At 69.1% G+C, this 25,110-nt stretch overlaps 1 protein-coding gene across 3 annotated transcripts; it reads left to right on the top strand.

Moving 5' to 3' along the window:
* The first annotated feature begins 918 nt into the window (after positions 1-918).
* NHSL3 (NHS like 3) lies at positions 919-24,921 on the top strand. 3 transcript variants are annotated; one of them, XM_067311638.1, is made up of 7 exons: positions 919-1,153; positions 17,991-18,146; positions 18,393-18,448; positions 19,813-19,930; positions 20,307-20,423; positions 20,541-23,546; positions 23,937-24,921. In XM_067311638.1, exons 1-7 carry the CDS (start codon positions 919-921, stop codon positions 23,957-23,959), a joined length of 3,711 nt encoding a protein of 1,236 aa, XP_067167739.1. In that variant the 3' UTR covers positions 23,960-24,921. The 3 variants fall into 3 exon arrangements, with proteins under 3 accessions (XP_067167739.1, XP_067167740.1, XP_067167741.1); XM_067311639.1 differs by lacking the exon at positions 919-1,153 and adding an exon at positions 9,079-9,241; XM_067311640.1 differs by lacking the exon at positions 919-1,153 and adding an exon at positions 16,278-16,494.
* Positions 24,922-25,110: the final 189 nt, after the last annotated feature.

Raw genomic sequence — 25,110 nt, 5'->3', positions numbered from 1 at the left:
GCGGGGGGAGGCGGAGGTGTCGAGGGGGGCACCGCGAGGGGGGGGGTCAGCTCCCGGGGCGCCCCGAACAGGGCCGGGGCCCTGAAGTCCAACTGCCCAGGCTCCCCACAGCCTCGGGGGGGGGGGGGGAAACACAGTGTCCCCAATCTGGGGATCCCCGGCAGCCTCGAAGGGGGGGCTCCATCACCATCCCCAGTCTGGGGACCGCCAGCAGCCTCGGAGGGGGGGGGGGACAGCTCCCTGTCCCCGATCTGGGGACCCCTCGCAGCCCTGACATGGGGGGACCCCTTGCTGTCCCCGACCTGGGGACTCCCAAAACCCTGATGGGGGGGAATCCCACAATGTCCCCATCCAGGCGTCCCCCAGCAGCCTCGGAGGGGAAGTACAGCTCCCTGTCCCCAATCTGGGGACCCTGGGCATCCCTGAAATGGGGGGACCCCTCGCCATCCCCGTCCTAGGGACCCCCAGGAGCCTCGAGGGGGGGGCGGACCCCACGGTGTCCCCACCCCGGGACCCCCCCGCAGCCCTGACGTGGGGACCCCCCACCCGGCCCGGGACCCCCGACGCCCCAGCGCTGCCGGCGCGGGGCCACCTGCGCGGTGGGCGTGTCCGGGGGCGTGTCCAGACCATGGGAGGGCGTGTCCAGGGGCGTGTCCCGGGGCGGAGAGGGGGGCGTGTCCAGGGGCCGGGGAGGGGGCGTGTCCCGGGGGCGGGGCGTACCCGGGGTTCCCGCAGCCGCCGCGCCCGCAGGCCCCGCCCCGCCCCGCAGAAACTTTCCCGGGCGCCGCGCGCGGGCGCAGCCCGGAGCGGGGCCGCCGAGCCGAGCCGAGCCGAGCCGGGGCAGCGGCAGCGGCAGCCGGGCGGGCCCGGCCCTATGGGCAGCGGCGCCCTCCGCTCCCCCCCCTCCCCGCCGCGGCCATGTCGGCGGCGGCTGCACCTGCGGCGGGCGCCGAGCCGGAGCGGGGCGGCGGCGGTGGCGGCGGCGGCGGGGCTCCCGCCGAGGCGGCCCCGCGGAAGAAGAAGGCCAAGGCGGGCTCGCTGCGCCGGGCGCTCAGCTGGCTGCGCGGCCGGCGGCGGCGGCGCAAGGGCGGCAGCCCCCCGCCGGGCACCGCGCCCGAGGCGCCCCCCGAGCCGCGGGGCAAGAAGGGCCGAGGTGAGGGGCGGCCGCGGGGCCGGGCCGGGCCGGGCCGGGGAGGTGGCTGACGTGGCACCGGAGGGGCCGGGGTGGTGGCCGGGGTGGTGGCTAAGGTGGCTGGGGAGGGTCGAGGTGGTGGCCAAGGAGGGGCGGAGGTGGTGGTCAAGGTGGTGGCCGTGGAGGAGCCAAGGTGGTGGCCGTGGGAGGGACTGAGGTGGTGGCAATGGTAAGGGCCAAGGTGGTTGGTCGCCAGGGTGGAGCCGAGGTGGTGGTCGTGCTGGCTGAGGTGGCCAAGGAAAGGGTCAAGGTGGTGGCCACAGTGGCACCTGAAGTGGCTCTGGAGGGGCTGAAGTGGTGGCAGTTGAGGGCGGTTGAGGTTGTGTCTGTGGTGGCAGTTGATGGTGGCTAACGAGGGGGCTGTCATAGTGGTCAAGGTGGCCGAAGTGGCCAAGGGGGGCTTGAAGAGCAGGTGGCTATGGTGGTGGCCATAGTAGCTGAGGTGGCCGCCGTTTTGGTGGCCGCAGCAGCAGGCCAGATCCGGTTCCCTCCGGAGGGAACGGCAGGCCCCGGTGCAATCTCGTCCCTGCCCTGAGGGATGTTGCTGGTTCACTGGGTAGGTTTGCTCTCCGCTGAGTCAGAAGGTCACTGGGGCTGAGGGAAACCTGGAACGATGCCATCCGCTGCCGTCGACGCCTCCTCCTCCTCCTCCTTCTCCTCCTCCTCCTTGGGAGGGTGTTTGCCGTGTGCTCCAGGTGTGGCCCTTCCTGTCTTAGATACAGCCCCCACCCTGGGCTGGCTTCGTGGAGTGCTGTCCTTGGCCACCTGGGCACATCCCTGCCTCCAGCTGAGAGCCAGGGGCCCAGGAGAAAGCCCTTGGGGAGGGTCCTGGCTCCTTCTTGGCCCCGGGGCTCGTCCTGCAGCTGAACTTGCCGTAGGCATCATCTTTTCACTGCCTGGGGTGATGTTAGGGGGAGCCGGGGGCTCAGCCCTGCGTCCCGTGGCCAGAGACCCCCGGCAGGGTGGTGGGTGATGGCACGTCCCGTCGTGCTTGTCTTCTCCGTGCAGTTGTCTTCTGTAGTAGGTGGCCTGGCCCAGCAAGAGTAGAGTTGCTGGAGGTGTCGCCCTTTGGCAGAGGTGTGCTCGGCTGCTTCCGCCCGGTGCCGTTAGGGATAGCGCGCACGTCATGCGGCGGCTCTTCCTGCAGGGCACGTCAAAAGGAGCTGTCGCCTCCTCTCCTCGCTTTTGCCAAGGGAGAGGCCGGTTCCGTGGCACTCGAACCGGATGCCGTTGCCTCGAACCTTCTCCTTGGTTTGCCCTGCGGAGTTAACTTCCAGGTACCCGTGACTGCACGCAGGCGTGTTTACTGCTCCGAGGAGCGCGTTGAGATCTGCGATAAGGAAGGAGCGGCCATGGGAGGCAAGAGGGTCTTTGGAAGAGGCTGCGCTTTTGCTTCGGAGGTTCCTCAGATGCTGCCGGTGTCTGGCTCTACCTTCCTCCTGGCCCTAAATGCACGGACACCACCGTGATGGGCCCACCGCCGAAACCTGAGCAGAAAAAACACGCCAAGGAGTGCGATAGTCCTCTCTGCAGTGTACAAACACCCACACCAGCTCTGTCACCCCGGCTTTCGAAGCGCTAGCGTTCACCCGCTTATCTCTAACCGGGAACCCCGGATCCGACCACGGCCAGCATCGGGGTTGTGGCACGGAGACCTCCCGGCCCTGGCGTCCAGCCTGCTTGCCGTGCCGCCCCTCCGCAGCAGCGCGCCGTCGGCGTCGGCTGGGACCCGTCACCGCGTTGCTCGCCCGCGGTGGATCGGGCAGCACCCCCGAGGCTGGGAAAGCCGCTCCGAGCGCCTGCTTTCCCGCGGTCCGAGCGCGCGGCGCGGCTGCGGCGGGGCGGAGGGGCCGCGCGGTGCCACCGCCGTCCCCGCGTCACGTGCCTGGCGGCTGGGCTGCGGTGGGCAGTGCTAAGGGGCGCGCGGGGAGGAGGGGGGGGGATGTAGGACCCTTCGCCTTCCGGGTTTCCTTGCGGCTGCGCTGGCGGACTGGAGCATCCCCCTTCCCGGGCAGGCCCCTCAGGGCCGGCGGGCCGACGCTCCGCGTTTCCGCAGCGCGGCTGCTCGGAGGTGCGGAGCCGGGGAGCGGCACGGACGTGCAATGGTTGCAGCTTGCGTGCCTGATTAAATCGCTCTCCCTGTGCTAATAACAGCTCGCTTCCAGCCTGCAGAGCAGCAAGGGCCCCACCCTGCTTAACCGTCTCTAGCCCGGCCGCTGGGCCGTGGATTTCCCCAGGGCATCGCCACAAAAGCGGCATGAGCCGGGGGATTAAGCACCGGGCTGTGGAACAAGGAAGCGGGGCTGCGTTCCGGGCTGGCTGCAGGGTGACCTTGGACGGGTCGGGCTCTGCCTTTCAACGTCCTTCCCCGTGAAACGGGGCTGGTGGCGTTTCCCCGGGAGGTCGGGAGGGCTCCGCTCGCTCCGGCCTGGGTCACGTTGCGGAAGTGGAAAGAGTGACAGCTCTGGAAGCGCCGAGCTCTTTGCCGGCTGCTGATGCTCGGTGCGGGTGCAGAGTCGGGTGACGCTGGGCTGCCGCCGCGCGAAGCGCTGACCTGCCCGGAGGCTGCGGCCGCGTGCGCACAACAGCGGCCAGCCAGGCAGCGTGCTCTGCCCCAGCCTGGGAATTTTTCCAAATATGAGGCTGGAAACTGGGGGATGGAGAAAGAGGAGAGCTTAAGCAAGTCATTGTAGGCTCCGGTTGCAGAGCCGCGCTCGTCTTTCTCCTGCTGTGTCTTTAGGTGCATTTCCTGGGGGCCGTGCGGGGTCTGAGGAGGATCCATGGGGAGCGAGGGAAGCCCTTCCAGGGGAGCCGGGGGTCGGGACTAGTCCCCGAGAGTCCTGGCATCTGTCTGTTCACGATCTGGGTGTCAGCTGGGTCTGAGCTGCTCGGCACTGCGATCATGGGAGCAGAAGAATGAAAGCGTTTCCATGTTGGGTCAAAGCAATGGTCCATCTAATCAGAAATCCCATCTCTGGCCGCTCAAACAGCTGAGCTGGTTAGAGGAAAGGCTCAGTAATCCTGCTAATGGGCAGATTTCAGGCCCCCTCCCTGGGTGGGGTGGGGGGGGACGCCGCTGGGCAGAGGTGGCTGTATGTATGCCCAGCAGCAGACAAGGCTCCTTTCCCAGCTGAAAGTCCAGAGATATGGGACAAAGTCCGCTCCTGCTTCCTGCCTGGATGCTCTCTTCTGCACGAGTTTACAGGCTGGGATGAAGGCCCCAAGCAGCTTTTGCTGTAGCGTTCCCTTGCTGTGCAAATCACGAGCAGCCGGCGTGACTCCGCCGCGAAACGCTTCCTCTTGCAAGTCGTAAACGTTGTCGGGCCGCTCTGCTCCAGTGTGTCGTTTCCACCGTCCTGACGAAGGTCCCGGCCTCTCTCCTGCCTCCGACGATGTTGCTTGTGCAGCTCCAGCCGAGGCGGGCTGCTGCCAGAGCCCTGACTTGTGCCTGCGCAACGGCTCCGTCCTGGCTGCTGCTTTTCGGCTGTCAGAGCTCCTCTGCAGCTGCCTGGCCACCGTCCTCGCTCCTGTTCGCTGAGGGAGAGAAACCCTATCGCTCTAATCTGCGTTGGCACCCGAGAGATGGAAAACGAGTTAACTCCTTGGGCCGCCCCCGTGCGAGAAGGTGTGCTAGTTAAAGGAGCACCGTTGGGAAAAGCAGCGCGTTTCAGCTGGATCGTTGCACGGGGTAACACCGGGGACCACGGGAAGCGGGATGGACCCATGGCACGTCTCCTCTTCTCCCTCAGGGCCTTTTACCTTGTGCAGTCTATTTTAAGCGCTTCCGTTGGCCCCTGTTCCCATGGTATCAGAGCACCTCTCGGTTCTTAATGCATTTATTCCCACCATAACCTTGGGAGGTGGAAGAGGGTTATTAACCCCTTGGGGTGGGCGCTGAGGCACAGGGAGGTCAAGTGACCTGCCCAAGGCTGCGCAGATGGTCTAAAACGAAGCAAGAAATCCAGGTCCTGCCGGGGCGGTTCTTGCCTGCGCTGGTTCATATGCTGTGCGAGGCCACTTGTTCTGGAGAAAAAACTGGTGCCTGTGTGAAGTTTCTCAGTTGGGAGCAAGAAAGCTGAAAGCTTTTTCTTTCGCTCTCCGAGCGCCGCTTGCAAACCCACACAGATCGCGGCAGCCTTTTAACCCTCGGCAGTGCTGCGAAAGCGAATGCGCGGTTCCTGTGCCTCGTTCCGGCAGGGCTGCCCGAGCGCGCTGCTCTTGCGTGGGGGTGTGTATGTGGGGGGTTAGTCCAGTTTTTGGCTATTGCTTTGTACAGGTTTCGCAATATTGCTCTTAATCCCCTTATGAAGTAAAGGAATTGATGTTCCAAAAATTTTTAATTAGGATTGCTTTCTTTTTTCGGTGCCAGCTTATTCCAGCAGCAACAGACTTCCTGCGTGTTGGGGTCACCGTGATGTTAAAAATAAAGCTTTAAATGCTTTATAACGCCAGGGAGTGCTTGCTGAAGGCTGCGCGATTGCTTTATCGTGTGCAGCGGCGAGCTGCAGCAGCTCGGTGGGGACTCGGATGTGACGGATCGGTGTGCCGGGCGCGAAGCCGTGGGGACGTGGGATGACGGAGGTGTGCGTTAGGACTCGAGGCGCTTCGGGGCTGGGCTGCAGCAATGCCGCTGCGTGTCCGGGCGGGAAGTTCCTGCACGTTGCTCTGATAATAACTGAGATGTGAAATCTCTCCGAGCACTTGATTTCATCTATCTTCTGCTGCCATATGGCAGAAGTGTCACTGTGTGGTGTAAACACAGTGCTGGTATTTTAGTCCCGAGCTTCTCGGCTCTGCTGAGATGAAGGAGGCCACGGAGACGTGCAGGCGTTCCAGGCCCCCCGCGTCTCCTGTTCCCTGGGATTATTTCCACGAACGCGGTAATGAATTTGTTAATCTGTAAAAGGCAAAGAGTGACACTTCAGAAAATCTGAACAGCAGAAATCCAGTGGCTGGCCCGAACTGGAAACTGTGAGCTGCTCTGCTGAACAAAGAGAGGTGTGTCTTCAACCACAGCTATTCCACCTGGAGACAACTGGAAGAATTACTCTTGCAAATAATGTTCCATAAGATCCGATAAAACTATTTCGCTGGAGTCGTATTTCTTTTTAGCAGGAAGGTTTTATTTCATAAGACAATATCATCATTGACTTTGACTCCGGCGCTGATGGGAACATAAGCCACTGGAAGGTGAAGAGCTGAGCAGAGATGAAGTGAAAAAGCATTTACCTGCCAAGCGGGAGCGGGAGCCCGGGGCAGGTCTCCGTGCCTCCCGCTCCAGCAACGAGCACGCGAATGCCTTAACCAGAGCACGGAGCTGAACTCCGGCTCCTGTGGGCGTTCGTTAGAGCTGTCACCAGCAGTGCGGCACGAGGCGTATGCGGTGCCGACGGCCTGGACTCCGGCTCCAGCAGGAAATCGTTCGAAACCCTCCTGGTTATGCATTTCTGTTAATGATTGGGGATCTCAAGTGGGGCTTGCGTTACCTTTGCCTTGCCGAGCTGTACTTCCCCGTTAAGGGAGCAAGGGCTGAATTCCGTTCTCATCCGGGCAGCTCAGCTCCCGCTCGGCACTCGCTCGGTGAAAGGATCAGGTTTAGAAAATTCCCGGCCTGACGGCGCGGGGGGACTAATCCTTCGCTCGCGGCAGCGCAGAGGCGTCCCTGCCGCTCGGGGCTTGGGCTTGCCGGCCTAACGGGGGGAGCCTGCGACTTCACGAAGATCGGATGCGTTGGAAGCAGTCACGAAGCGATGACAAGATCCGTATCTCATTATCGGCTTCCTTGACCCACCTAGTTCCTTGCTATTATTGGAGCCTTTGCAGGGAATAAACAGGGGGCCGCTCTCTTGGAGAGCGCCGGGGTCGGGCACGTCCCTCGCTCCGTGCTCCCTGTCGTCGCTGGCCTCTCCGCCGTCCGCTTTTGCAGCGAGGCGAGTGCGCGTGGCGGCCTGGGGCAGCTGGGAATGCTTCCTGGCGGCTGCAACGCTTTCCGAGGGGACTCTGGGTGCGGGGTGATTAAACCCCAGCCCGGAAGGAGGGATGGGGGCAGCCGCTCTGTGAAGGTGACCGGGGCAGAGGGTCTCTAACAGGGTCCGTCCCGGAGCAGGACCTGAGCGGTGGGGCGATGGCGCGCTGTCAGCGGGACCTGCAGCCATACGGAGCTGACAGTGCCATTCCCAGCCCACGTGGAAAAAGGCCCCCGGAGAGGGCGAGGACTGCAGCGCATAACCCGGGAGAGCCTGGAGCAGGGCGGGTTGCGGTGCGCTTGCGAGCTGCTCCCCGACAGCTATTCCGGCTCAGCGGAGCCACTCGATATTCGTGGCGAATGTGGACTTTGCTCCCGGCTCCCTTGCAGGACCCCTTGGAGCCTCCCCCCGGAGCGCTGCGAGCCTGTCCGGGGCTCGCCGCGGCTGGCGGCGGTGGAGCTCCGGTGCTGCCCGGGGGCCGCGCTCGCCCGCCGTGTGCTGGAGCTGGGAGCGGAGGGGCGAGTTTCTCGCGGTATCCAGGGCAGCGTCGCAGGCTCCGAGCCTCTCCCTTTCCTCTTGGGAAGAGAAGTAAAAACACTTCGCTGGAAAAACTGTTGCATGTGGCTGCAGAGAAGCCCAGCGCGTCCCCGAGGAGAGGGGAGGAGTGCGGCATCGCCCGCGGCAGCGCTGCCAGCAAGTGCCCCGAGACCCTGTTTCGGGCAGCAAAGCGAGCCGGTGAGGAACCGAAACGTCGTTAATTCCCCGGCAGAGAAGGGGACCGAAGCCCAAGGATGAATTTATTGCCGATCGCCCAGGGAGGTCAGGACAGAGCTGCCAGTTGCCTCTTTCTTTTTTCCATCACCTCCCCGGTCTGTCCTGTGCCTTTACCGCAAAACCATCCTTCCTATTTATCCGAGTCGCCGATGAATCACCGAAGGAACATAAACACCACCTGTAGGAATTGCCCACCGCCTGACCAGCTGACCCCTCCCTGCCCTCGCAGCATTTAATCTTCTAATTAAAAATCAGAAGAGAGAGCTGCGCTTCACCCAGGGCCTGCCTCCGCCAGGCTGCTTCCCGGGATTAGTGCGTCTTGCAAACCTGCAGTCTCCGGGCTTGTCTGTACAGAGCTCGTCTCTGTTACACCAGCGCTGCTTTGAGCTGCCCTTACACAGACCTCTTTATTTTTATTTTTATTTTTTTCCCCTTGTGCCAACTGCAGCTGGCTGCCTGCTCGCAAAACCACATGCGTTTGGCGCAGGGTCACGAGGTGGGAGAGAAGCCGTGAAGCCGGGGTGCAGCCTGCGAGCCGGCTGCCGTGCCGAGGGCGTGGGAAAGGGGCGCCGGTGGCGGGGGTCTTGTGCCGAAGCAGTGTCCTCGCGGCTCCTCCGGCCTGAACCCGCTCTGCTAGAGTCAGGAGCGTCCGTGGAGAGAGCGAGCTGGGCTGCATCGGCGTGCGATCGTGTGGTTTCTCGCCGTGACTTTGTGTAATGGCCGGACCCAGCCCGCGTCCTCGGGAGTCTGCTCCGGGCTTGTCTGCGCCGCGTTCCTGCTCTTTGAGAAGGTTTGGGTGGGGGGTCCTGTCCCGGTGGGGCTGGGTTTGGGGGCCTGGACGCGCCCCGGCCCGGGAGGGGTGTTGTGCGTGGCGGCGCGGTCGGTGCAGCGCGCCCGAGCTTGCAAACTGGTGGGAGCAGGGAGTGTTGCGCCGAACGCCGCGGGGAAAGTTTGGGGCCGGCATCCCCCTCTGCCCGGCGTGTCCCCGCTGGAGCGACGGGGCTGGCAGGGCGCCATCGGAGCCGACGGGTGATCCCGGCGGCTCCCGGGAGGCCCCTCCTCTCTGCCTGTGCCATTGGCTCCGGCAGCGCCGGCCTGCGAGAGCCGAGCTCCGCCGGAGCGATGGGAGCCGGGAGCTGAGCGCCGGCTCGCCGGAGCTGTGCCGGAGCCCCTCCGGCTCGGCCATGTAGAGCCCGGCCTCCTCCGCCCGGCAGCGGCGGCATGGGCAACGCGCACCGCAAGAGGAGCCCCGCGGCCGCCAAGGCCGGCTCCTCCTGGCTCTTCGGCCGCGCCGGGAGGCTCCGGGCCGGTAGGAGCGGGGGTCCTGGCACACGGCACCGGAGCGCCGCTGGGGGCTGGCTCCGGGCGGTTTTGGAGGGGGAAGTTTGTCGCCTCCGCTCTCGCCCCGGGCGCGGGGTGCTGGCGGGGTTTGGGGCCGGGCGCTGAGCCCGGGGATGGGGGGACTCATCGCTGCCGGCCCCGGAGGATCCCGGTCCCCTGACCCGCTGCGCGGGGGCGAAGCCTCCCCGGGCTCGCCCAAGCCGACGCAAGCTCCGGGGCGCGCGGGGGTTGCGCTGCACGCTGTGCGCTCGGCCGGGACCGGCCCGCGGCGGTCCTGCGCTGTCGGGATGATTTTCACCCGCTTGTTTTTTCCTAGCAGCGGCCCAGCGGTTGGAGCAGGGCGTCTCCCTGTCCGTGCCTCGGTTTCCCTCTCTGCGGCGGGTCTGAGGAGCGTTGGGAAGGGGGGAGCCGCGTCTCCATCCGCCCCGGCTCCGCTCTGCGTGTTCGCCCCCGTCCTGCGTGGCGAGGAGGGGGAGAGGCCGGCGGCGGAGGCGGCGCTCGGCTCCGAGCAACGTGCCGGCGGGGGCACCGCTCCCGCGGCTTCTTCCTGCTCCGGCTCCGCGGATGCAGCTCGAAAGCCCGGGAGGAGTTGGGGGGGGGTTAGCTCTTTTCCCCGGAGCAGGGAGGGAAGAGCCCCGCGCCAGCCTTGGATGCACGGATGGCAATAGCAGGGCCGGGCTGCCCTGTCCCCGCGAGCTCCCTGCCCGGCGCCGCGCGAGCAATGGAACATCTCTCGCGGGAACTTTGTCCCATCGAGGCTGAACTGTCCCCTGGTGCCCAGCGCCGCCGGGGAGGGAGAGGGGGCTCGACCCGCCTTGGGAAAAGGGTTGGTCGGAGCGGGGCTGGCGGGTCGGGGTGGCGTTAACCGGCTCGCTTGGCTCCTGGTCTCTCTCCGTTTCTGCTGCCAGTCCTGCCAGGATGCCCCGGATCTGCCGGCCCCGACCTCTCCCCGTCCCTGCGTCCGTCTGTCCGTGCATCCCGCCAGCGGCTCGCCCAGCCAGGTGGTCGGAGGGGTAAACCTGCCACGGGGCTGGCTCCGACCCCGGCGCCGGCTTGCGGAGGGACCAAGCGCCGTGCAGCTCCGGCTCCGCTCGGCCGCGGGGACGGAGCCGCGCTCCGAGGGGGCTCCGCGTGCGTGGCTTCTCCCCCAAAAGCGGGAGACGTCGGGGTTCGCGTCGCGGGCATCGCCGGGAGCACTCGGTGCTCCTCTCAAGCCGTAGCCCCCTAACCGAGGGGCGACGGGAGCGCGTCGCATCCGCAGCAAGGACCTTTTATCCGAACCGTTAGTGACGTGTCGACGCTGAGCGGGTGTTAACCGAAGCAAACGGGTCCCGGCGCGCTGGCGGGAGATCCCTTTGCCCGGGGCTCGAGCGGGAAGCAAAGCGAGGGCCCCTTCCCGGCCGCGCCGCCCTCGGAGCATCCCGCGGCCAGCCCCGGCCCGGCAGCAGTCGTCTCCGTGGGAATTCCTTTCCACCTCGGCTGTTCCGCTGGAGCCGGTCTGGGCTGGTTCATCGATGACTTCGGTCGCTTCCTTAGGGATTTGTCGCGCGCCGGTGGGTCGGGGCGTTGCTGGCCGCCCGCCGGGGGTCTTGGGGGGCCGCCGGGGAATGTCCCGGCCCCCGTCTCCCGCCGGCACCGTCCCCGGCAAGGCGGCAGCGTGCCGGGGCCGCCGCCGAGGCAGAGGGGGGCGATGGGCGAGGAGGGAGGCCGAAGGGCGCGGGGCAGAAGGTGCAGAGAAAACATGGGGCGAGTTCTGTTTGTTCTCTGCCCCGGCTCCATGGCAACGGGACGGAGGCCACAAAGCCAAAGAATTCGCATTGTGTCGCTTCAGCGTTTCGGCGGGCGCAGCCGGGCTCGCCGGTGGGGGCAGGGTGTGCGCGGCAGCCTGTTCCCCGCCGCTCGGCAAGGGGTTCGTCGCTGCCTCCAGGCACTTGTGCCCTTCCCCGGACCTTTTTCCAGGAGATGGAATGGTCCGGGGGTTTTTCCTCCCTGATTCCTTTCGCTTTGCTCCGTTATCCCCCTGTGCTCTGCTGCTGCCTCTTGTCCCTTCCGCCCCAGCTGGCTCCGGGACCTCGTGCCGACGGCACCGCTCTCCCGGCGGCGTGCAGTGCTGGAGTCTCGCCCCGCTGCACCCGGGTCCTTTGCAGGGGCCGCTCGGGTCCGGGCAGGCACCGGCCGCTCCAAAGGGCAGGAGCAGCCCCCGGGGGGGGGGAATGCCATGGCGCGAGCCCGGGAGCTGCTCGGCAGCCGGGATCGCCGGTGGCTGCCTGCAACCTGATCCCCGACGCGGGCGGCGGTGCTCGCGGGACGCCCCGTTCCCGTTCCCGGCTGCCCCTTCCCCGGAGCGCGGCCCGGCTCGCTCCGAGCTGGATGCCCTGCCTCGGGTTTCGCAGCGCCGTCTCCCACGGGAGCTGCTTGGGGAAGGTCCCCGCTAGTCCTTGAGCGCCTCGGAGACCGAAGCCTCTTATCGGCTCCTTATCGGCACGGCCGCGCCAGGCGCTGCTGAGTCAGGGCGCTGGAACGCGGCTCCGGGCCCGGCTGCACCCTGGGGAAACGAGGTGCCGAGCGGAGTCAGCTGGGATGCGGCCGGCTCCGGTGCCACCGTGGGAGGCCCCCGTCCCTGGGGAGCCCCGCGGCGAGGCGGTGGCACCCGCGGCCGCTCTCGCCGGCGAGCCGGGGCAGGCGCCTGGGGGCAGCGGGGTCGGGGCGCTCCGGCCGCGGGGGCTCGGTGCTGCCCGCCAGCCCCGGGGAGGGCGGCGCGGAGGCTCCGGCCGGAGGCCTTGGTGCCGGCTTCACGCCGAGCCGGCTCCGCAAACAGCCGGGAGAGCAGATAAGGGCAGGGGCCCGCCCCGGCTCCGGGGTTTATCCTGGCGCTTTCCCCGGGCGCCGCCGGCCGGCGTCCCGCTGCTGCTGCTGCGAGCGCTGCTCCCTTCCTGGGGCCGCTCCAGCCCCGGCAGGAGCCGCCGAGGGCAGGCGGGCAGCGCCGGAGGCGATCCGCTTCCTCGCTGCCTCTCGCCGGCCAGGCCAAGCAAGAGGCCCGGTTTCCCTGCGCCGGGGTCCGGGCTGGGTGCTGGCTGCAGGACGGTGGGCGCAGGCGCGGCGAACCGTGCCCGGCTTCGTCTCGCCTCTGATGTTTTTCCAGGCTTTGCTTCCGCGTGGAGCAAAGTACCTGCTGCGACGGGCACCTCTGCTGCCCGGCTCCGAAGGGAGGGAGGAGGCGCCGGTGGTGCGTCCCCGTGGCGGCTTCTGCTGAGCCGGCGCCACTTCTCGGGGATCCCGCTATTGCTCTCAGCTCGGCCGCCCTCGCCGGGCTGCCGGCAGGCTGCCGGGCCCTTCCCGCCCGGATCCGGCTCCTGGCCGGGAACAGCTGTGTTTGCCTTCAAACCTGTTTGGTGGCTTCTCCCAGGAGGGGCCAAGCGCCGGGGTGGGGATGCGGAGGGAGGCTGAGGCTCGCTGGGGCAGGAGAGCCGGGCTCCGCGGAGCCGGTGTCCCAGAGTGGGGCCGGGGTGGCGTGGGGTTGGGAGAGGCCGTGGGAAAAGGGGAAAGTGCCTGGAGGAGCCTGGTGCGCGCTGGTGGCCAGTGTGGGACCAGGGCTCTCGTGTTTGCTGTGGGACCTGGAGCAAAGTGGCTTCGTGCTTTTGCGTCTCCGCTCGTCCCTGCCGCGAGCGCTGCCGCCAACCGTGGCTGCAGGCGGCCTGCCGGACTGGCCGGGCTGCCGCCTCTCCCCGGCGGGGTTTCGCCCCCGTGCTGCGCGCGCTGCCTGAGCCGGGGCGCTCGGGTGGCTTTCTGCGCTGTAATTTAGAGGAAGAAAAAGACCCAAGTTGCTTTTGCATTCGAAATTAATTTGGCTCGTGCCTCTGTATGGGATCGTGTTTGAGATTAGAGGCAGCAGTTCAGGTTGGGCCGTGTTTATTGACTTTGCGGCGCCGTTTTCCTGGCCGAAACATCAGCCCTGGAGCGAGGGCTCGGGCGGTGGAGGAGAGCAGGCGGCCGGCGGCACTGCGAGGGGCCGCGGGGCTGGAGCCACGGTCAGTGTTATTGCACCTCGTCCTGCCAGGCGCGAGCCCCGGCCCGCGGCGTGTCCCGCTCGGCCGCGAGTCCCGCGTTAGCGCGGACCCGCTATTTGCCCCCCGCCAGGCTGCGGCTCCCGGCAAAGAGGCCCCCTTTGCCCCCCGACGGAGGGGAGCCGGGAGCACGGGGACCCGGAGGATCCCGAATGAGCAGCTCTTTCGGAAGCGGCTTCGAGCGCGTGTCTGCAGGCAGCTGCCGTCGGGCCATGCTGGAGCGACCCGCTCCGAGGCACCACGGGCGAATCGGCCGGGAGCAGGGCAGGATCCCTGCCCTCTCCTCCGGGGCGGCGGATGCAGCGACGAGGATCGGCGGCTCCTCGGCTGCGGTGGAGCCGGGAGCCCCGCAGCGTCCCCGTGGCTGTGGGCTGGGGTTAGCGGTGCCACCGCGCTGGGCATCTGCTCTGGCTTCATTCACGCTTGCAGCTGGCGTTTCTGCAGCATCCAGTTTGCCTCCTCCTCCTCCTCTTCCTCCTCCTCGGCACGGAGGGAAGGAGCGGTCCCCAAACGGCTGCAGCTCCCGCTGCTGGTCCCAGTCTGAGAGCAGCACGTGGTGGGAAGGGGCCTGCGGAGCAGCGGCGGGAGGTGCCCGGCCTCGTGGGCTCTCCGCGTGGCGCCGCAGCCGGGCTTGCGGGTGCTGCCGGGACCCGGCTCGGCGGAGAGGAGGAGACGAAATCGCAGGCTGAGTTGCAAAAGCCCCGAGGAGCCGCGCTGCGGAGGCGGGTTCCTCCCCTTCGCCCTCCGGGCACCGCGCGGCCCCCTTCCCGCCCGCCCGCGCCCCCCTCCTCCTCCTCCCCATTTTTGTCGGGTGAGTCAGCGGGGGCGCAGGGAGCTGTGCCGGGTGTTCCTGCCTCCCGCGCGGGACCCGCCGCCGCCGCCGCCGCCGGAGGAGGCAAGTCGGGGCATCGCTGTGCAGGCGGAGATGGATGTTCGCGGCCGAGCCCGCCGGGCGCAGGGGTGCAGGCGTCGCGCGGAGGGAGGCGGCAGCTCCCGTTCACCCCCGTGCGTGAGGAAGCGGCTGAGCAGCATCCCTGGCTAAGGCGGCTCTGGCAGGGAGCTTGGCCAGCTCCCACTGTGCAGCATCCGCCCGGATCCAGGGCCGTCGGGGCCCCAGCGAGCTTCCTCCGGGGGCTCAGCTCTGCCCCCTCCGTCATGTGGCTCTTCCCGTTCCCGTCGCCTTGCTGCTGTCCCGGCTCTTTGCCGGAGCAGGGTGCCGGCTGGAGCGGAGCGAGCAGGGCTGAAGGCAGTGCATCCGGGCCGCCCGGAGATGGTGCTCCGCTGTGCCTGGCCCGGGGGGGCCTCGGGTTCCTTTTCCAGCAGGATCCCGCTGCCATGTGCGGGCAAGACATGTGCTGGAGCAGAGGAGTGCCGGGAGCCGGAGGGCCGGGGCGATCCGGGCGCGTCGCGAGGAATGCGCGAGGGCCGGGATGCCGGCTCCGCACGGGCAGGTTGCTGCCGGCACAGGCTGCAGCTGCGCCGTGTTCCCCAGCTGCCGAGAGCGGCTGCCTCCGCCGCGGGATCGGGCCTCTCCGTCCGCCTTCCTCCCTCCCGGCTGCCTCTTCTCTAGTCCGTTCTGTAGCCGGGTGAGGCTGCTGGGACACGGACAGCTTGAGGAAGAGGTAGCCAAGGTCACAGGGAAGGAGAGGAAAAGAGGCGGCCTCGGTCATGTGCCGCTGCATTCCCGGCACGAGGCTTATCCGGGGCTCCCGGTGCTCTCCTGGCTTGGGTCTCGGCTACGGCGTCCCATCTGGATCGCCCCTTGGTTGATGGCATCCTGCCTCTGTGCTGCCATGTGCCGTGGGGCTGCTCTCCCAGAGGCATTTGGGAGAGGGAAGCACATCGGGGAAAGCTCGCGGGCGAGCGGCTGTGTGCGGGAAGGAGGGATGTGTCTGCCTGCTCCCAGGAACGTCCTTGTAAACCCGCCGCGCATGAGCATGCAGCTGCGCGTGCCGGTGCCATCGAACTGGCTGACCTGCGCCTGGGGCTCTCGGCGGATCGGAGGGAGGAAGCTCCCCGGAGCCAGCGTGCTCATCCCTCTTAGCCTGATCTGGGGGAGGTGGCGGGGTTTCCGTCCCTGGAGCAGACCCGAGGCTCCGGAGCTGAGCCGTGTGCGTGCAGGCGTGTGTGTGTATGCAGGAACATGCGTGTGCACGCATGCGTCCCAACGGGGAGCTGGGACCTTGCTCCATCCTGGCCATGGGGCTGGGGGAGGCCTGGAGAGGGGTGCGGAGCGCTTTCTGCTCCCCCTGCGGCACCTGGGCTGGGGACCCTCGCGGTGCCCGGCCGGGGATGCCAGGCAGGCGGCAGCGAATTAGCAAACTCCCCTCGTGCCTGGGGCGCCGCAGCTGCCGGCGGCCTTCCCGGGCTGCACGCGGCGCCTGCCAGATGGTGCCGGGCTGCCCGACCTAGGCGCCCGCTCCCCGCGGCCCCATGGATATGCAGCAGCGCCGGAGGACGAGGATGAGGATGGGCGGCCGTGCAGGGCTCCGAGCGAACGTGGCCCGGCGGCGGGGGGGGGTGTTGTGCCTGCCCCTGCGGCTCCCGCACTGGCCGGGCGCTTGCCGGGGGGGAAAAGCCTCCGGGCTCCTCCCCGTTGGCCGCACCGCTGCGCTTTGCAGGGCTGGAGGGGGGGGATTCCCACCGGGAGAGCAGCTTCCCTGGGGGCAGGAGTCAGGGAAGCCCGCGGGTCTCTGCCGGCCCTGGAGCCGGGCAGGATCGATCCCTCCGGCTGCGCGTGGGGTGGGAGACGGGGGGCCCCGGGGGCGCCTGGCTCTCGGGGAGCATCCGTGCGGGAGGGGAGGAGAGCTCCTGCTTTCCTCCCGCCGGGAAGGAGGCGCGCGGTGGGGGGGAGCGGCCGGGGCTGTCCCCCGGTGCCGCCGCGCAGCCGTCCCCCTCCGCTCCCTCCCGCTCCGCCGGCTCAGCCTGCCCCAGCCCTGCTCCCCGCGCGGACGTGCCGGCAGCATCTCTGCCCGGGCGTCCTCCCGCGTGCGGAGCGAGGCGGCCGCCGGGATCCCGGAGCAGAGCCGCCCGGCGCAATAGGCAGCTCCAGCCCCGCTCCCGGGGGTCCCGCAGAACCGGAGCCTTTCCCTGGGCAGCATGGTGGTTTTCATGGGCAGGAACCTCTCCTCGCTCCTGGCTTTCTTCAAGAAGAAGGGTGAGCGGAGGCTGTGGAGGATGGGGATGGCGGGATAGAGGGATGGAGGGAGGCAGCGCCTTGTCCTCGCGCCACCCCTGCCCGCCAGGACCCCGCGCCGGCGGCGGGCGCAGCGGCTGCCCGGGCGCGCGGTGCCCCCCATCCCGGCGGGGAGGCAGGGAAAGGTCACCCTCGCTCGCTGGGACGTTAAGGGCGTAAATCACGGCGCTCCTCTCCGCCGGAAGGCGGCTCGGGGTGGGGAGGGATGGGGAAAGGGGCTGCCGAAACTGCGGGAGCGAAGGGCTTCTGCAAAAGGGGGGGACGAGCAGCGGGACGGTAGCGGTGGGGCTGGGGGTGTCTCGGGTTCCCCGATCCGGCGGCGCAGAGGGCAGAGCCTCGGGCTCTCCGCGCGGCTCGCCAGGGCCGGATCCATTGTTCCAGCCGGCTCCATTGTGTGCTCGGAGCCCGCGGAGGAGCCGGGGGCTGCGGCTCGGCGCGTGCCGCGAGGCGTCCGTGCTGCTTTCCTCCGGCCCTGCCCCGTTGCTTGTCCTCTCCCTTCCTTTCTCCGGCGTGAAGTTGGTTTTTTCCGCTTGCTGTGGCCCAGGCGGGAGGAGCCTGAGGCTTCGCTCCGGGAGCCGGCCGGGCTGGTGTCCGTGTCCCTGCGTCGCCCCGGCTGGGCCTCGGTTCCCCCCGCCTGCGTCTCCGGCTTGTGGTCGCCCCCTGCCCGGATGGGGGGCGAATCCCGGTTTTCTGTGCTGCTTTGCAGGCCCGGAGGTGGTGCAAAAGCGAGGATAGTCGTCTTTCCATCCTTGTTTAATTGCCCCTGCTCCCCCCCCCCCCCCACCCGGGACGCGCTCGCTGGCTCGTTTGCTCCGTAACGGAGTTGCCGGGGTGGCGGGTGGTGCTGGGTCCCTGTGCTGTGCTGCGCCGGCGGAGCGGGGAGGAACCGCTGCGGTGCGAGACAGCCCGGCTCCAGCCTATTGATCGGCCTGGAAAAGGGATCGGTCCCAGGCCCCGCTCCGGCTCCCGGGAGGCAGGAGGGCTGGGAGGGGGCGGCACGCTGGGGAGGCCCCGCTTCCCCTCACCCCGCTCCGCAGGAGGTGATTCCCAGCTCTGGAAGAGCTGTTCCCCATCCGGCTCGGGCTCAGCGGTGCCTCAGTTTCCCTATCGATGGCAGGGCCGGTTGCTCAGTGCCAGACCGGAGAGCGGGGCGATGCGGGGGGCCGCTCCCGGCTCTGCTCCGGGCAGCTGCGGGTGCTGTGGTCCCCATCTGCCTCCCGGCCGGGACTCGGGGCTCGCCGTGCCCAACTCGGTGCAGTGGTGATGGCGCGGTCCCCGCTGGTGCGATGCCCTGGGCCGGTCCCCTCGTGCACCCCACGCTCCCGTCCTCGCCGGCACAACTGGCAGCGCCATGCCGCAGGCAGGGACACGGCCCGGAGGAGGGTGAGGGGAGGGATGCTCCACGCCGGAGCCCGGCCGCCCCCCGGGACCGGGACTGACCCCCTCTGCCTCCGCAGGCGCTGCCAAGCCCGACGGCGACAAGCGGCTGAGCGCGCCGTGTGCGGCGGCGGACGAATGCCCCGACAACGTCTTCTTCCCCAGCGCGCGCCCCCCGCACCTGGAGGAGCTGCACAGCCAGGCGCAGGCCGGCCTCAAGTCCCTGCAGCACCAGGGTAGGTGCCTCCGGCCCCCGCGGGCGCCCGGCCCCAGACGGACGTCGCTCCGGGACGCCCTGGGGGCGGCGCGGTCGGGGCTGTCCAGAGTCCGGTGCCGGTGGCATTGCCAGAGGTCCGCAGCCGTTTCGCTGGCTGGCTGCTGCCTGCCCCGCTCCTCCTCCTCCTCCTCTTCCTCCCCTCAGCCCAGCCGGGCTCCCGCAGCCCCTCCGGAGGGGTTGATCCCCCCTTTTCTTCTTTCTCCAGAAAAGCAGAAGCAGACCAAAAGTGCCTGGGACCATGGAGACACCAACAGCCTCCAGGTGAGCGAGGGCCCCGAGCCGGGCGCTGGGGCCGGGGCAGCACTCGGGGTGGGTGTCCCAGCCCCGTGGGGCTGCCGGGGGGGTTGGGAGACCTGGGGCAGCGGAGCCGGAATCGAGGGAGAGCCGCGGGCAGGGGATGGGGCAGACGCCCAGAGAGGGGCCTGGGGTGGCTGGAAGCGAGGAGCTGGCGGAGGAGGCCCGTGTCCGGCAGCGCAGGCAGGGGCTGCCCCTTCCTCCGTGTTATCCGCTTTGCCCCTGGGCCCTGTCCTCAACGCTGGCGCATTGTGCCCTGCCCGCGTCCCCCGTGTCCCCCGTGGCCGCCGTCTCTCCCGAGGGAGACGGGGCGGCACGACGCGGACCCTCGCCCGCATCCAGCCCCACGGCGGGGCCCCTCTCCGGCTGCGGAGGGGCGAAAAACTCCCCCTCTTTTGGCGGAGGTTGGGTTTGCTGCTTCCCGGGGCTCTGACCCTGCTCCCGGCGCCTCGCCCGGGTCTGTTTGCTTTAACCGCTGGCTCTTGGCCTCCTTAACCCTTTGGAAGCGGGCGGCGAGGGGAAAGCGGTGCCGAGGCTCCCCGGGGCGGCTGAGCGGGGCCGAGGCGCTTGCGCTCAGCACTGGAGGTCTGGGGAAGTGATTCACACGGACGTGTCTGATCCCGACCTCCGGCAGGGCTGGGAGATGCTGTAAAATCCCCGGGATGGAGGCTGGGGGCACAGAAAGCCATGTCCGGAAGCAGGGCCGGCGCAGGCCCTGCCGGAGCGGGGCTGTTCCCCTCTGCCTCGAGTGGGGAAACCGAGGCCCGGCGCGGTGCCGCGGCCCGGCGGGGGTTACCCCGGGAGCAGCCGGAGATGGGGCCCAGCTGCTTGGGCCTCGGCCACGCGATGGCTCATCCTGGCTGCGCACGTTCCAGCTGGTGGCAATTCCCGGGGCGGGGAAGCGCGGCGCGGGGGCGGGAACGCGCAACGGCCCCGGCTCGAGCAACGCCCGCGGGACCGAGGGGCGGCCGCGGGGCCCCCGGCGAGGCCGGGTCGCTGCCCCCAGCCCGGCTCCCCTCTCCCGGCCCGTGGCGGCCCCCCAGGCCCCGGCGCGGCAGGGCTGGGCGAAGCCGCGGGGCGGTTTTGGGGCTCGGCACCGCGCGGTGCCGAGGGCTGCCGCGGGGTCCCTGGGGCTGCTCCCGGCCCTGCTCCGGGTGGGAGGACTCTGGATGCCGGCGTGGCTGACTCAGCCTTTGGCCCTCGGAGCAGCTTTTGTCTCCGCAGCGCCGGGCTGTGGAGTCAGTTTGCGGCGGAGAAGGGGCCAGGCGGGGCCGGGGCAGCTCCTTCCCCGCAGCCCGGGGCCCCCCTGACCCCGCCGCCTCCCCCCGCAGTCCTGCGCATCCTCGGAGGATGACGGTGTCTCCTTCCGGAGCCGGACGGCCTCTTGCGCCACAGACAGCGCCTCCGAGGACGCCCTGTCCATCCGCTCCGAGATGATCCAGCGGAAAGGTACCCGGCCGGGGGGGAGGCAAGGGGGTGCGAGGGGGCCAGGGCGTCCGGGGGAGCCTGGGGGGAGACCTGGGGGGCTTCTGGGCTGCAAGCTGGTGTGGCCGCGAGCTGGCGTGGGGATTTGGGGGCTTTCGGAGAGACGGGAGCGACTGGCTGAGTCAGAGGCTGTTGCAGGCGTTGGGTGGGACTGGGTGAGCCAGATGGACAGACGGAGGGACGGACACCATCTCCTCCCTGCTCAGACCGTGCAGCTGTTTGGCAGCTGCTGGGTGCCTCGAGCTTGGCTCGTCCCGGAGCGTCTCCGGCAGCGCGAGGGGTTTGCTGGGGCTGGGGACGTTGGGGACGCCCCGGCTGGACCCGCTCATGCCTCTCGCAGGTTCCACCTTCCGGCCCCACGACTCCTTCCCCAAATCCTCGGAGAGGGCTGGCAAGAAGAGGAAGGAGAGGAGGACAACGGTGCTGGGCATCCCCCAGCACGTCCAGAAGGAGCTGGGTAAGCATCGTGCGCAAGGCGGGTTTTAGCGGCCCGTCCCGTCCCTTGGGCTTTGCTTGCCGTGGCGTGGTGCGTCCGCCCTGGGATCACGCGGGGTTCGTCTCTCCCTGCCCCCAGGTCTCAGGAACAGCCGGGAGCTCAAGGGACGTCCTGCCGACGGCCAAGGGCAGGCCAGGCACGGGGGCAGCCGGGTGTCGCAGCCCTTGCTGAACGGCGGCCAGGTCTCCGGTGACTCCATCCGCATCCCCACCATCGACGGGAAGCTGCAGCCGCCGGCTGCTCCCGGGGGAGCCCGCGTCTCCCTGGGAGTCTTGGAGGAGGCGGACACGGCCCTGCAGAAGCACATCGACCGGGTTTACTACGACGACACGTTGCTGGGCAGGAAGACGGCGGCCAAGCTGTCGCCCATGGCGAGGCCCAAGTCGCTGGCCGTGCCGGGCATGACCACCACCGCCAACGCCCCGGAGCTGCTGGGCCCCGTCATGTCCATCTCGCCGCAGGGCACCTACATGTCCAAGATCATCCCCAACGCCATCCTGCCGCCCATGGTGGACGTGGTGGCCCTGACGCGGAGCAGCGTGCGGACGCTGAGCCGCTGCAGCCTGGCGTCCAGCCCGGCCTCGGTGCGCTCCTTCGCCCGCTTCTCGGAGCGCAGCGCCCGCAGCCGCGAGCCCTCCTCCTCCAGCGACAACTGGAGCCACTCGCAGTCCACGGAGACCATCGTCTCCGACAGCTCCACCATCTCCTCGCAGGGCGGCTCCGACCGCCGGCAGGCCGAGGGGGGGCCGCGCGGCGAGGCCGAGGCAGGCGGCCGCGCCGACGCCGATCGGCTCAGCGTCTACAGCTCGGCCAGCTTCGCCGGCTCCAGGGCCGCGGCGGCGGCGGTGGCGCCGACGGCCCGCGGCCTGCTGGCGACGGGGCCCCGCAGCGCGGCGGGCAGCAGCGGCCGCGCGTCCCCCGCCTACAGCACGAGCAGCCAGGCCGAGGGCTCGGACACCGCCAGCCTGGCGAGCGAGCGCTCCTCGGCCCGCAGCGTCTCCCTCAGGAAGATGAAGAAGCCCCCGGCTCCCCCTCGCCGGACCTACTCGCTGCACCAGAAAGCGGAGGGGGAGCCCAAGGCGCTGGGGCTGCCGCCCAGATCCGAGCGGCGGCCCCAGCGGGAGAGCGGCGCGCCCTGGTCGCCGGCGCCCGCCAGCCCGGCGGGCGAGGACGAGGTCTTCTCGCCGAGCGAGACGGGCCGCGCCGAGCGCCTGGCCGCCGCCGGCTCCCCCGAGGCCTCGCGGGGCAGCGCGGCCGTGCTGAGGGAGCCCCCGGCCCAGGCCAGGTGGAGCTGCCCGGACGGCTCCGACCGCACCTTGTCCCCCTCCAGCGGCTACTCCAGCCAGAGCGGGACGCCCACGCTGCCGGCCAAGGGGCTGAGCCCCCATCCCGCCTCTCCCGGCAGGGGCAGGGCCCAGCCCCAGAAGCCGGAGCGGGTCTGCTCCCTGCAGTCGCCCGCGCTCTCCGGCTCGTCCTCCCTCACCTCCATCTCCTCCTCGGCCTCGGACCCGGCCACCACCGCCGAGACGCCGCCCTGCCCGCAGAGCCGCTCCGACCGCTTCGTCATCCCGCCGCACCCCAAGGTCCCGGCTCCCTTCTCCCCTCCGCCCACCAAGCCGCGGCAGCCCGCCGGCCCCCTCGCCGCCTCTCCGGACCCCTGGGAGCCCTCGACGCCGGCCAAGCCCGGCGGCAAGTCCCCGCCGCCGTCTCCGCCGCCCGCCTACCACCCGCCTCCGCCGCCGGCGAAGAAGGCCGAGGCGAGCCCGGAGAGCACGTGCGAGGCTCCCGCGGACGCCACGTGGCCCCCGCCGCCTCCGCCGGCTCCCGAGGAGCAGGACTTGTCCATGGCAGACTTCCCCCCTCCGGATGAGGCTTATTTCTCCAGCCTGCCCCTGCCGGAGCCCCAGCTGGCTGCCGCGTCTCCCCGCAGCGATGCCCCGCGGGAGCCGCTGGCTGGGCAGAAGCGGGCGCCGAGCCCGGGGCGTGGGCCGGTGGCTCCGTCTTTCTCAGCCTCCGTCTCCTCTCGGATCCAGCAGCAGGGCCCGCCGGGCGGGACAGCGCTGCTGGCTTCCCCCGCGGAGCCAGCTCCCGAGGCCGCCGCATTGCCCGGCAAAGCCATGGGCCCAGCCGTGCCCCCCGCTCCGCCTCTCCCGCTGCCCGCGGTTCCGGCTCCACCGGCCCAAACCGGCCTTAAGAAGGCGGCAAACGGCTCCCGGGCAGAGGCCAGGAAGGAGCCGGCGTCTCGGAGCAAGAGCGGCCCCATGCCCAAGGAGGACGCCAACCTGCCCATCGTCACGCCCTCGCTGCTGCAGATGGTGCGGCTGCGCTCCGTGAGCGTGGAGCCGCCGGCCGCCGCGGGCCCCGGCGCCCAGGACCGGCCGGCCCAGCCGGTGCCCCAGAAGCCCGTCCGCCGCTCCCTGTCCACGCGGCAGCCCTCTCCTCCCAAAGACGCGGTGCCTTCCAACCAGCTCCACGACGCCGTGCACCTCAAGGCTGCTGCCTTGTCCTCCGGTGAGGCCGCGGAGCCGGCAGCTTCCAGGCTGGCTGAGAAGCTCCCGGGCAGCAAGGCGGCTCTGCCGGGACCCGCGGCGGCTGGCCCCGAGGGGCCCCCCGGGGACGGCCAGGTGTCCCCGCTGCACAAGTCGCCGGCCTCCACCGCCAGCTTCATCTTTGCCAAGAGCTCCAAGAAGCTGGTGATAGAGACGCCCTCGTGCCCCGAGGCGCAGGCCGACCTGAAGAGGAACCTGGTGGCCGAGCTCATGAATTTCTCCGGGCAGCGCTCGGCAGCTCCCGCCCCGCAGGGCCCTGGCAAGGCGCAAGCACCCCGGAAGCCCGGCAAGATCCCCCCTCCCGTAGCCAAGAAGCCTTCGCTCGGCCCGGGGCCGACTCCGTCGCCCCTGAGCTCCAAGGCGCCGGGGACGGAGGCGCTGGGCTCTCCCTTGCCGGATGGGAAGGCCAAGGCGTTCTCGGCGGAAGAGAACAGGACTAAGAGCGAGGTGGCTGGGAACGTGGCCCCTGCAGCCGAGGGCGGCACCGCTGGGTCCTCCGCCGCGGAGACGCCGGCACGGAGCCTCCCTGCACAAGGTATGTGGGGACGGGAACGCTGGGGCGCCCTGGGGCTGCCTGCAGCCTCGGGCCGGTGACCCCCCCCCCCCATGTGGCTAACGCTGGCCGGGTTCGGCTGCCGTGGGACGTCCCGTGGGCTCTCGCTGTATCTGCTTGGGGCTCCTTCGCTGTGGCTGCCCTGGCAGCGATGGGGCCAGGGCTGCTACCCGAGCCCCAGGGCTCGAGCGCTCGCTGCCTGGGCTGGGGAGCACCACGGCGGGGTGAGATGACCCAGCACGTGGCCCATATCGGGGCTGGGGGCGACCCCGGGGCAGCTGGGCGAGCTGAGCGGTGCTGGGCTTGCGGCAGGAGAGGGGCAGCACGGGAATATCCTGGAGCTCTGATGGGATCTTCCCTCTTGCCTTGCAGACAGACAGGGAGAGACAGCTTGAAGGAGAAAGCTGCAGGACTGGTGCCCCCGCGGACAGGAATCCAAATCTCTCAGGGACCCGGGCAGGTCAACGGATGAGTGTGGAACTGGCAATTAACTTAATACAGGAAGCAAACAGCCTTAGCCTCCACGGCCTTGATGATATTTATGCAAAAATGGTGTTGGTTTTACTTTCCTAAGTACTACAGCTTTATTTTGCATTTTTTTTTTATTGGACTCGAGGCCTGTGCTCAGAGCCAGCACCTCCTCCCTGCCGGGCTGTGGCTTGGTTTGAGCGTGCGGAGCAGAGCAGCCACGCAGAGAGGAGCGCGGGGGGCTGAAGACGCGCCGCCCTGCCAGCTGGCGAGGACGCGGGAGGACGCGCGGCCCTGCCTGGCCGGGGCTCACTTTCCCGGCTGGAGGAGCCGCTCTGCTCCCGGCCAGCCGGGCCCATGAGGAATCAAAGCACTTTGGACGAGGGAACTGGAAGGCTTCAGCCACAGCAAAGCGGAGGCTCAGCTGGCCCTGGTAGGACTCGGACAGGAGCAGAGGGACTGGACGGAGGAGCTAACTCCCACGGCGCTGGCTGGGAGGAGCAGGACCTCTGCCCGGAGCGCAGTGCCTGCAGGGGCAGAGGCAGCCCGTGGCGAGGGGGGGTTTGGCCGGCACCTGGACTCCAGGCGCTGCCGCAGAGCCAGGCTGAGGCCCCGTTGTCGCCGGGGCGGCTCTGCGCTTGCCCTGCTGCCAGGCAGAGCCAGGGCTCAGCAGCACTGGGGGCTCCCTGCAGCGGGAGGGGGAGCCCGGCTGCCCCGCGAGCTGGTGTTGAGGGCCTGGGCTCTGGGGTAGAGCCTCGATTTCTGTTTCTGTAAACTTGGGTCACATTTTGATTTCTTTGATTGTAAAAAAACAAAAAAAGCAAACAACCCTCTGCCGCCGAGTAGCTGCTCAGAGCTCTGTACCGGGCTGGTAAAGATGATGACCAAAGCTTGCTGCCTCCTGTGCTTCCTGGCTCGGGGCCCAGCCCGCGCGACCCACAGCTCTGCCTGCTGCAGCAGCTGCTGCTGGCGCAGGTCAGCGAGCCAGGCCAGCGCCACTGCCAGCAGCGCTCGGCTCTGGGGCAAGCAGGGCTAGCTCCCGGCTCCGCTGCCCGCACAGGGCCGGCGGAGGATTCGC

The sequence above is a fragment of the Apteryx mantelli genome, chromosome 27 (assembly GCF_036417845.1).
Source record: "Apteryx mantelli isolate bAptMan1 chromosome 27, bAptMan1.hap1, whole genome shotgun sequence".
NCBI classification, from domain to species: domain Eukaryota; kingdom Metazoa; phylum Chordata; class Aves; order Apterygiformes; family Apterygidae; genus Apteryx; species Apteryx mantelli.
The sequence above is the reverse complement of the archived record's forward strand: the minus strand, read 5'-3'. Positions and strand labels throughout refer to the sequence as shown.